At 35.1% G+C, this 12,510-nt stretch overlaps 1 protein-coding gene across 4 annotated transcripts in view; it reads left to right on the top strand.

Moving 5' to 3' along the window:
• A1CF (APOBEC1 complementation factor) overlaps positions 1-12,510 on the top strand; it is an 81,838-nt gene that overhangs the window by 25,085 nt on the left and 44,243 nt on the right. For 2 of the 4 annotated variants that reach the window (XM_008518424.2, XM_008518423.2), the window contains exon 2: positions 1,011-1,154. The exons of the other annotated variants lie outside the window; for them this stretch is intronic. In XM_008518424.2, coding sequence (XP_008516646.1) covers positions 1,056-1,154 — 99 coding nt within the window. In that variant the 5' untranslated portion in view covers positions 1,011-1,055. The remainder of the gene's footprint in view (positions 1-1,010; positions 1,155-12,510) is intronic. 4 annotated transcript variants of the gene reach the window in all.

Here is a 12,510-nt window from a genome sequence, read left to right as displayed (position 1 = left end):
ATCATCATGAAACACATTTCCTCCGTCTTGGTTGGCAGAGCACAGTGAGCAGCAGAGAATCAGCAAAGAACCTCCATTGAGCCACTCACACTCTCACCCAGCAGGTCAGTGTAGGACCCCTACGTACAGGAGCAACTCCAGGGCCTCACACCACTGTTCCTGGAAACTTCAGCATGGCCATATCCTTGTGGGGGAACTTGTGGATGGGAGCAACCATCACGTTTAGAATGGGGTTCAAATCACGTTCCCAAATACAAAGTATAGATAATAAAATGTTGAAATTGCATATTCATATTTACATACATAAACACGGACATATGTAACCCTTTCATAATTTCTTAGATTTTTACAAAGGGCTTCATGTCCTGTGGTGAGTGGTCCGTGGGGTATATGACCCAGGTGGTAGTAGGCCCTTCCAACACCACTCAAAAGGATGCATTGTTCTTGTTTCGTTAAAACCCATGTGACATTTTTATTACACAGAGTAGTTTGCATGATGACTTCTGTGTATCCAACACCAGCGCGCTCTGTTTTAGAAACTGATCTTTGGAGAATAAGTAGGTAAACGCCTCAGATAACACATAGAATAGCTAAATGAAATCTCTCAGGATTTTGATACTTTATCCTAGCTGATTTGATTTAGTAACAGGGCCCCCTTCCCACATCTGCAAGGACCATTTTGAATATTCTTTTAATTGACAAGAGCCAATTTGTTTTTGAGCATTTGGTGACATTCTGTGATAATTGAATTGAGAATTACTGATCTGCGTTCTAATTGGAGAAGGGGTATTATTCGTTTTTGATGTCTAGACTTTACCTAAAATTGTACATTTTTTACAAACTCTTTTGCAATGAGGATATTAACTGGCCTTTTTTGTGTGTGGCTGTTAGTTGCTCTAACCTGAACGACTCATTTATAGAGAATGTTTCCTAAAGATGTCCTTCATGAAAAGCACAAGTTTGGACCTGGCAGCAGTAATTTACTTAATTTATCTTAAATTTGGTTTCAGTGAGCAACCCTAATTAACCTGATTTTTTGCTGATAATCACTCTCAATGGAATCAAATCACAAATCCGGGGATGGATTGAGCGGCACCCAGAAGGAAGCAGCCCTCCGCGCACTGGTCCAGCGCACAGGATATAGCTTGGTCCAGGTAGGAACTTCTTCTGACATCTGCTGAGCCCCACCACTGGCTTCACAGAATGGTGGGAATATTAATGGCCGTAAGATGCAAAATGTGAGCAGGCAGTCATATAACTCCAGATGGATGTTACTTTCCAGGGAGAAAGGAAGTTGCATCATTTTAGTTTTGTAGGTGACCCTGCAGGTAACGTTCTTTCTACTCTGGGTTGTCAACTCAACCTTAACTCATCATTTGAAAGCAGAATCAGTGTCCACAGTCATAGAGACTATTGCAGTTTTGAAAGGCCATTTAAGTATACAAAAGGGCAACTGGAATTTACTACCCAAAGCTGTCTGTGAAGTAGACCCAGGCTAGTCTTTCAAGAATCAGCAGAGAACAAACTATCCAGGAACTAGCCTTAGTTTCCAGATAGACACTACAGATGTAGGAAGACTTCTAGATACAGGATCAGCCATTTGGTCAGCCTAGCTATTTCAGGATGTTTCTCAAAATACCTACCCAACAGTTTAGGATTTATAATTTCTCTCCATGTTCAGTATTTTTGAAAAGGAAGAAAGAAAAAAATCCTAAAACTGTCTATTTATAGATGCTGCTTGTTAAGAATTACTTGTATATTATTATTATCTTTATGATAACCTCCTTTAGAAAGCTTATGATACGGGGCTGGCCCCGTGGCCGAGTGGTTAAGTTCGCGCGCTCCGCTGCAGGCGGCCCAGTGTTTCGTTGGTTCGAATCCTGGGCGCGGACATGACACTGCTCATCAAACCACGCTGAGGCAGCGTCCCACATACCACAACTAGAAGGACCCACAACGAAGAATATACAACTATGTACCGGGGGGGCTTTGGGGAGAAAAAGGAAAAAATAAAATCTTTAAAAAAAAAAAAAAAAAAAAAAAAAAGAAAGCTTATGATACATTAAAAAGCAAATTTGTATTAGACATATAAATTATCTTATTTGAAGAAATAATGTCGCTCTTTTTACAGTAAGGCAAAGTATTTTAATTCTCAGCTATTGTCTTTCACCCACGTACTCTTCCAACTTACCCAAATCTGTGTGCTATTATGAATACAAATGTCATATGTGGATAAAAATAAAATATGCAACAGTGTTCTTTTATTACCTGTTTCTTTGTCAGATTGTTTCAAAATGTACTACATTTAGTTTTCGACTAATCTTATAAGTCATGGCATGCTTTGTTAGAGATAACATAATGCTCAAAGTTATTTCTAATTTTTCAATCTAGTGAAGAGTATTTATTTAGGCTTTTTTAAGATTTCAGAAACTATTATTTCATGGTAGATTTTTTTAAAGTTTAATTTAAGTCAAGGGACACACTAAAATATTGTTAGTTTTTTAATACTTAAAAGTCAAACTATTCTACGATCATTAATAAACTTTTAAATTTTTTCACCTCCAAATTTAATATGCTTCAAAATAAATGACTGACTGAAAAATTTTTATGCAGCTCTTTACCCCATGAAGGGCAATTTTATAATCCATAGAGAAAATTCTATGCAGTGTGTGAACAGAGTCACTTAGAATAATAACATTTTTTGACATCTGCTCAGGTACAGTTAGCTGAAAAGAGGTTTTCCTTTCCTTTTGTAATCAACACTTTCATAAATGTTATAAAAAATCAAAAGCGTCTTTCAATCAGTTTTTTTTTCTTTTTAACTTCTTAGTATCTGAAACATTCACACAAAGACAGTGGGAGTGGAAGGCACTTAAACTCTTTTGAAAAGCAATTTGTCAATATTTATATATATAAAGTTGTCCGCCTTCTGGAAAAAAATCTCTAATAGTCCAAAATATAATGATAGAAATATATTAATATATATAAACATGTCTAGTTTGACATTATTTATAATATCTCAATATCACAAACCTAAATGTATAAAAGTAAGGAAATTATTAAGTAAACTATGAATAGGTAATCATTACTTTCAACAAGCAGAACTTTATGAGAAATAATCCTACAACAATATAAATTTTTCATTTAATTTTCGTCTGGACACTGGTTCTTCGTTTTCCCCCAGATGAAATTCACGGCAAGTCTCATGATGTTTCTGGTAACTTTCAGAAAATAAAAGATCCTCCACTAAATAATTAATATGTCTAGTCCCGTATAATAAAAACTCAAATTCTTTCAAAGTTTTAGCTATTTTCCTTCCCCAAGGATGTCAGGGTGGAGGGTGATTCTTCAGAAGCATAGTTTCATATGCCAGTTTGCCAACTATAATTACTGTCTCAGAGTGGAACCAGAAGGGAGGAATAAAGGCACAGGGAAGTTTTTACTTGACTGATACTGGCATTGGGCTCTCTGGGCCAGGCAGGTATATAAAGCTCATGGGATACTTTGTAGGATCGTCAGAGACATCCTTAATTCTATTGCTGGGTATCTCTCACCTGGCTACACTCTCCTCTGGCTGGCCGCTTCTCTGGGCCTCAGTCTCCTCATGCGGAACTCTTTTTGACACTCCAAGTAGCCCTCTTGGAGAAGATGGACAATAACCCCTGATTCCTACACATGGTCAGACTCTAGTTCCCTGAGACACCAATTCTCCGACTCACCTTTCCTTCTGACCAACATCAAAGCAGCATGCCAAACCATCGCTCACCATTAGATATTTCAGGAGTGCTGTGGACCCACCAGCCTAGTGGCTTCCCAAACACAGGGAATGCACATCAAACTCTCTGAATGCTTTCCTTACTACTCCTCTCCCCCGCTTTATATAAACTGAGAGGCACCTCCCAAATCCTTCCACTTAGGAGGAACTAGGATTCACAACACCCCAGTAATGGTCTCCAAATATCCTGCGTGAACTCCAAAAAATCCTCTGAAACTCTCCAATCTCTTTTCTAAACTCAGGGATGGGAAGTGAGAAGGGGTGTTCAAGTCAAGAACATAAAACAATTAATTTCCTGCTACCTCCTTGTCCTGCTTGGTGGTCCAGTGACTTGGTTTCATATCCAAACCGGTGGCTAAAATAATCTCATCCATCTTAAAATCCTGGTGCAAATGAAATAGTGTTCAGTAATTACGTAATCATTTAAAAAATTCTTCAGGACAAAAAATTATAGCATGTTATTATTAAAGCTATGTAAAAAGTTTGCAAATAATATTTTTTAAAAAGACTCAAATGGCAGTGGAGATAATTTTACAAACTTAATGCTATGATTTAAAAATATTTGCATTATAGAGAAAAAAAAGCCCAAAAGGGCTATTTTACCTCTACAATTTAAAATGTTTTCAAATAAAATATCCCTAAAAAGATATGGTCAATCTGCATATTACTTTGAACTTACATATTCACTTATATTCAGAAAATGTTAATAATGATGATTTAGATCATAAGTTCATAACAATGACAATAATAACAAAACAATAGTAAACATTTATTGGGCACTTATATCTTAATGCATTGTATATATTAATTCATTTAATCCTCACAATAACACTATGAGGTAGCTACAATGATCATCCCCAATTTCCAGATAAAGAAAACAAGGCACAAGGAGGTTAAATATCCTGCCCAAGATTTATAAACTATAATTCCACTGCTATTAGGCAAAATTTATAGCATGATTTCCAGAACTAAGCGTGGTTATGACGTTATCTCTAAGATGCCAATTTTAGAGATTAGCATGCCAGGGCATAAAAAACTATTTTATTGAGCCTGAACATTGTAACATGATTTACTTTAAATAATATTTATTTGTTAACAAAATGACTATTGGATCAGAAATTCTCCAATAATGTAGAAACCTATTCTAAAACCTAGTTATCTAGATCTAAAGCCACTAATCGAGATGTAAATACATACAAGACTTGATTCAATCATTTTGAATGAACTGGAAAATCCTTCCCCATTTTGGCTGCAAAGTACAGAAAAGCACCCAAGACTTCAAATCAGTGACGTGTAACTTAACCCAACGTCTACCAATTCAAGTTGTATGATCTTGAACAAATCCCTTAACTGCTCTCAGTCTTTATATCCAGAAAATTGACTAGATCTTATCCCCACTCTATTAGTCATGATTTTAGGATTCTAGAATTTGCTCAATCTAGTCATTGGTCAGCATTAGTCCGAAAAGACAAATATGTATTGAGACACAGCTTCCAACTCTTTGCAACAACTTAGGGAAAATTCTTTAACATTCTCAATACCTCAGTCTTCTATTCTAGATTAGAGAAAATATTATTATCAAAAAAAGAGGACAACATCAGGTTTAGTTTTTTAAAAAAATCTCTCTATAAAAAGGAAGCTAAAGAAACATCTTAATACAATTCAAGGAGCATCCCCATAACATGATAATTTAAAATTTTAAGGTGATTGCTAAGTTAGGGTTTGATGGTTTTACTTTTGTTATATCTCTGCAGTCTTTGATATTAAATGTTAAACACTTGTAAAACAAGAATTCAAAAAGCAGAGGGCCACTAATTTGTGCTCTCTTATCAGCAGCAGGACAAATAAAGTTATCAAAAGTAGAATTTTGCAGGTTACTTAATAACGTGAGCCAGTCGTTTATATCGCAACTGATGCAAGAATACATGCTTGTGAGGGTTTCAAAATCTACTCTATGATATCATTTTTCTATAATTGGATATCTTTGATATTGATAGCTGAAAATTTTATTAAAGTAATTCAGAGAATAAAAGAAACAATGCAGTACCCTGCATATGATAGACATTCAATAAATATTATTGATAAAAATCATGTAATGTTAAACTTTCAACTATATTTCCACATAGATATTTTGAAAGTAAGTATGTTACAATGTTGACTTGTGAACAGTCTTTGTCTCCCGGCAATGGAATTATATGTGGTGCTTTTTTCCCCTACTTTTTCACTCTTAACTGTAATTCCCAGATTTTCTAAAACTAGCATATATTTCTTTGAGAGTCAAAGAAAAATATCACATGATGATGATCTTTTCCTCAAGAATGCATTAATGATGTTGGTCATAAACTCTGTGACGTGATGCATCTGGAATTTTCTCCTTAAAACCAGGAAAATACATTTTCATAGATGAGCATTTTCAGAAAACTTTCCAACCAACGTGGGGTAGTTTGCATCAATTTTACTTCTACTACCACTAAAGCTAAAAATATATTTAATAAAGATCGCCCTCAAGTAGTCTGAATATTTTTTAAAAGTACATTCAAGATACTTATCACACATTATTTTTAAATGACTTAAAATATGGTGTGTACTAGTACTGTTTGCCCAATTACTCTATGTTCTAAAAATCTCTACAACACAATAAATATTAATGAGGTATAATAGTCCCATTGCTTTCTTAATCCAATAGTTGCCCTTCGTAAACATAAAGAAGTTTTTTTAGTTTTTCTGTTTGTTTCCTTAGTCCTGTTCTTGAACACAATGCGCTAGTGTTAGACCTTGGCATTATAGAGGCAGAAGACATAGCAGCTGACCTAAAACACGTATAAAGTAGTTGCGATGGACATTAATTTATCCAAAACTAAAAATGACAACGTAAGACTGCATTAAACGAGAGGTATAGCTGTGCTTGCTACCTTTCTGTAGAGAGACTTAAAACTGTGAGGACAAGTATTTACACGTAAGGACATTCATCACAGTGGAATTTATAATGTTTAAAAATTAAACATATCCTAAATGCCCAATAAAATATTACTGGCCACATAAAATATGATCACTCGTATTTCCAAACTATGTAGTAGTGTAAAACTATAATTTCAAAGAAACGCATGGAGAAATGTCCAAATTTTAATATTTAGTTGAAAATCAGAATGCAAAACTGTATATCTTGCATGTGAATAATAAGAAATTATTCACACACAATAAAAAATATTGGAAAATAATAAAATGCAATCTCTGATTAGGGTCATTTTTTTCTTGCTTGATGCTCTTCTTTAGCTTCCAAATTTCCTATAATGAACATGGATTATTTTTATATAAGGAAAAATCTCATAAAGTGGAAAAAATTATAAGAAGCATTCAGTTAGAAGAGAAAAATTGAGAAAATTTCATGGAGAAGACTTCATTATTAAAGCTGAATGATAGGTGCCAGGGTTCATTAGGCTTCTTTCTAATTCTTTATATGCTTAAATTTAATACCAATATAGTCCAACGCTTTCATTTTGCAGTTAGAAAACAAGCCCCAGAGTTACACAGTTCAGGAGAGTCATCAGCCAGAGGTCAGCAAACCAAGACCCATGACTCAAATGTGCCTACAGCCTGTTTTTTGTCATGATTGCAGGCTATGAATGATTTTCACATTTTTAAAGGGCTGTTTTTTAAAAAGCCTAAAATATCAACTACCTGACCTTTTACAGAAAAAGTTTGCTGACTTGAACTCTAATCCTTTATCTAGTACTGTATGTTAGAAACTAATCCACAGGTTTAAAAGAAAATTCCCTATCGCTACTTAACCAAAATACTTGTACAATGCACAACGCATTTGAGCAATGAATACATAAGTGTATCTTAATTTCAAAGATCCAGCAAAATTACAGCAGATAAGAGAAATAATCCTTCTCTTCCTCTTTTAATCAGCCATCAGCCTGGTTTCCTGGGAACAATTCCCTCAAACTAGGAACAAAACAGTCTTTAATTCCCACCCCTCAAACTTTGCCTTCTATGCATGTTCTCTTACATAGAGTTTCAATGCAACCACATATTTTAATTCTAATTTGTTCAATTCCTCAACAAATATGTACAAGCTATAAGGTACAGAGGATGTTGCTAGATCAACATAAATCTGATTAGGACAATTCCCTCTTCTAAGGGTGCCCCAAATTAAGTTAACTCCCCTCTCTCTCTCATTTGGGATAATGTACTTTAGTAATTTTACTTGGCTACTTCTCAAATTGCAAATTTTTTTCTACAAATAATGCAATAAAAATAAGTAACTGAGGCTCTCAGTGTTTACAATTGGCTTCATCTTGACAAGCTCAGCGAGAAGTAGATGGAAGAATACTGTGACATTGACATTCTTTTCCAATCACCACACAAAAACCCTAGAGACAGAAATAGGAATTTGACTTCATGGTAAAATATAGCTCCTGGGTCCTACTTTTTCTTCCATTGCCTATTCTCACCACCTGCTCACGTTCCTGCTATCCCAGGACTTATGTCCATCACGAAGTGCACGAATACTAACTCTTTAAATAGGTAGCACGAACCGTGAGAACAGGATGGGACCAGCAGATCGTCATAGGCATGCGTTTCCCTAAGCTTATCACCCCAGCCACCCACAGGCCAACTTTATTTGAAAGCTAATAAGAAGCTTTGCTTCTATTAGCCAGAAATGCCATAGCATGGTGTGGAAGACTCCAAATGAAGGAACAGTTCTGTGGCTCCTTATGCGGAAAAAGTGTGTGCCTGACATATGATGGGAACTTCAGCATCCCAGGAAATAGAAATGCAAACCAGAAGTTATTTTCAAACAGCAATGAATTTCTCCTCAAATAGCCTAATGGAGAGTTGGTTATTTATGAGATCTCCAATATAAGGTTCAAAATCTTTGCAAATTATGTTTTAGAGTGCTTTCCCTTAAACTAGAAACACATGAAGTTTTCCATTTTCTCAGCTTAAAAATTGATGTGAACTTCGTGATTCAAATACACAGAAGAATGAGCAGCTCCTTTGGACTTTGGACTTTACTTGTAGGCAACTTCAGCATTTTTTAGATCGTTGCCTGTTTGTTTAATCCTGATCAGCAACCAAAAATAAATGACTCCTTATCTTCAGAATCTAAAAGCTTATCATTATGAGGTGCATCTATGCACGCTGGGAACATTTTTCCACATTTAAATACGGTGTCAAAGTCAGCCTCTCTTTCACAAGCATCCTAACACCCTCACAAGATCTTTGCAATCACCTAGTCATATTCTTTATACATGAAGAATTTAGTCAAGATAGATTTAGTGCCTTCCCAAGTCTCTCAGTTTGTCAGAAATTAAAATTCATAGGAGTCTGGCAAGGAGAATAATGACTATATAAAATTTCTCACTGTATAAAATTTATGTTTCTCACTTAAAAACAAATGCATTTGATGGAATTCACCTTGGCATGTGTTGAACTAGGGAAGAACAGGAGAGCAATTACTCAAACTAAATGTTCTTTACCTACACATGGACAAATGTCTTTGATCACGCTTGGACAGCTTTATATAATTTAATCGGATCGTCAACTGCAATAATATTAGTCAATTCACAAAGGCAAATTGTATCTATAAGTAAATAAAAAGTTGATGGGTCTATTGAATAAATTACATTCCAAAAGGATAAAAGCCCAAAATGGGTAAAAGAGTCACCAAAGCTTTCACCTAGTTATTTCGTGGATGGAATTTAGAGGTTCTTGTAGACTGGAGCACTTTGTCACGACACACGCCTAGAGCCAGAGTGAGCATGAACACAGCAAATCCTTGTCTCATAAAAAGTAAATCTCTGCTTTGCTGTCCATTATCCTGTGTCACTTTGTTGCAAAATGTGAACAGAGCGTCTTAGAAATGACTTGGCGTTTTACTTGTTCTTTTATGCAGAAACAAACATACATACTCAAAGAAAAATATTTTTTGATTTCTAATTTTGCGTAAGGGTATTCTTTAATTTAATATTCCCATGAATTCACCAAAAACATTTTTCAAAAGGGTTACAAAATACAAGTTATTCTAAAAGCTTGTTTGCTTTTAAATACTCTAAATATTGAGATGCTGAATTCTTAAACAGTGGTTTGCCACATATAATCCTTAAAAGTAAAAGGAAAATCTTAAAAGGTGACATTATTAAAATATCATTTGATAACAGAAATTAGTTCTGCCTCCATAAAAAGCCAACTAATAACTTGAAATTAAATTAGGAATATTTTCCTAGGCAATAGCCTTCCAAAGTAAAACAGAAACATGATTCATAACTTGCTAAAAGTCAGTTTCATGGAAGAACTATACTATACATTTTTTTAAGATCAAGTGTGAGGGCTTTGTGGAGAGTGAAACAAATTTTCAAGAGCCAAAAGCTATCTTTCTTCATGATTTTTGCCATAAATGCATGCCACCAATAATATTATTTATTTAGAATTCATTAAATCAACTCACTATTTCTATGCAAGTTAATTTTAAAAGTAAATTCTTTCTCACTTAGGTAAGTGGAAAATCCACAGGTTTTGCATTTGTAAAAGTTATATTTTTTCTAATGTACAATAAAATGCATAAACTTAAAATAAAACATTGGCCTATAAAGTACCTAATATCATCTCGCACAGCACATTGTCAGAAACCCCGGACTGTATGGTGATAAAGCTGTATTTATATCTGCATATTATGGTCGTGCTCTAGCTTTTTCTCTCTTCGTTTCTAACTGCAGTTCCACAGTTCTACAAATTTCAACATCCCATTTATTCAGTCTTTATATCACAATTGCTATTGCTCTCTTTTTAGAAAATACTTGGCATTCATATGGCATATGCCTCGTAAGGATTGTAAAAAAAATATAGCTAATAAGGGTAATGCCAACTTCCACAGTATATAAATCAAATTCTACTTTCTAAAAATTATCAGCCTAAAATAGACTTTACTGACATGAAGTCACTGATCTTAAAGAGACGTGAAGGTGAACAAACTATATAGAACACAGATTATTATCTTTTATATAGAATTAACAAAATGAATTCTTCCTAAAGCACTGTCTGTTGTCCTCAGGCAACACAAATGTCATAAACAAACCAAAGGTACAATCACATCTAAGAGGATCCTTTTCGTGCATCTTATTTAAAGCCCTTTAGATTTGAGATATGTATCCCTCTCCTTATGCGATATATAAGTGGTACATAGGTGGACAGTAATAAAAATAATGTCTAATAAATACTTTTATTCAATCTCACAAATCAATAACTGGGCAAATATGGTATTAACTCCTGAACTGTAATAGACACAGTCCAGAGAGATGTTCTTGATGTATCAGCATCAACTGTGAGAGAAATCCACAGGGGTTTGGGCATAAAACCACTGTTCTGGGTATGGCCCTGGTGACTGGTGTGCTTGTGAAGGCTAGAAATGCCACCAAGCAAGGGTAAATTTGTCCAGCACCTAGAGAACAGGAGCAGAAATAAATACAAACCTAGTCAATTGGAAATGAGTAGGAGGCCATCTGAAAGAAGTTTAGTAAGGGAATGTACACAATTTCTTCCCGCCTGGCGAGAAAAAACAAAGGACCAAAGAGAGCCACAAAGATGATTACAGATTTAGAATAGAAAATTTCCAAAGAACCATTAAAGGAATTGAAATTACTACTCAGGAAGAAAAAAAATAGACTGAATGAGGGTTCACTAATTAATGTCCTTCTGGTTTAAGAATGGGCTCACTTAGAGAGAAAACAAACCATCTGGTCTCCATGTTTGGTGAAGATGAACAAGAAAGTAGGTATAACACACAACATGCAGAATTATGAGGCTGGTAAGCCTGAGAAGAAAAGTCACCATGACTGTTGAACGGTATACATGCCAAGAAGTTCAACAGACTGAGAATCATAGGACCTTTAGTTTAGTGTTTTCTTCAATAAGTTAAACCAGTGTGACTTTAGGTAAGTCACTTAATATCTTTGGACTCAGTTTACTCATCTGTAAAATGAGCATATTGGGTTAACATATAAAAACCAGCGAAAAATAATGTCATGACTACAAGCACGGACTCAGGACTCAAATTTTGTCTTTGTCACTTACTGCTTGCATGACTTCAGACACATTCTGCACCGTGGGTTTCTCATCTATAAAATGAAAGTAATAGTCTCATCCTCATAGCTTTGTTGAGAAGATTAAATGAGTGCATGCATGTAAAGCACTTAGCAGAGTGCCTGACTCAGTTAGGGTTAGCTGTTGTAGCTGTTGTTTTTGCTGCTGTTACTATCATGCGCAAGTAAGAGTGTCAACTCTGGCTGATTAAGCAGAAAAGAAGTTTATTAAAAAGGTAGTGGTTTACAGAAACTTTGGATTTGAGAAGATTTTAAGATTAAGCTTTTAGGAATGAAACCCAAAACCACATCACAAATCTGGAAAGATAAGAAAATGCATCCAGCATCATGGAGTGCTCAGCACTAAAGTTTGCACCATCACAATTTCTGTGCCAGAATTCAATTTTACTTTATTGTAACTATGACTGTCTCAGCTGCAAGGGAAGCTGGAAAAGCAAGTATCTGGCATTTTTAACTCCTGTAGGAAAAGGCAGTTTTGCTCAGATTCCCCAGATGTATAAAAAGATCAGATGTCAGGTGGCCGAAATAAGCTCAGTCCATTTGACCTTTAAGCTAGGATTTATTGCTTAGAATCTTTTATTAAAGGTTGAGTGGTTTTGTCCAAGATCAAGAAGATGGTATACATAATTT

The sequence above is a fragment of the Equus przewalskii genome, chromosome 1, assembly GCF_037783145.1.
Source record: "Equus przewalskii isolate Varuska chromosome 1, EquPr2, whole genome shotgun sequence".
Lineage (NCBI taxonomy): Eukaryota > Metazoa > Chordata > Mammalia > Perissodactyla > Equidae > Equus > Equus przewalskii.
This window is presented reverse-complemented; position numbering and strand designations above follow the sequence as displayed.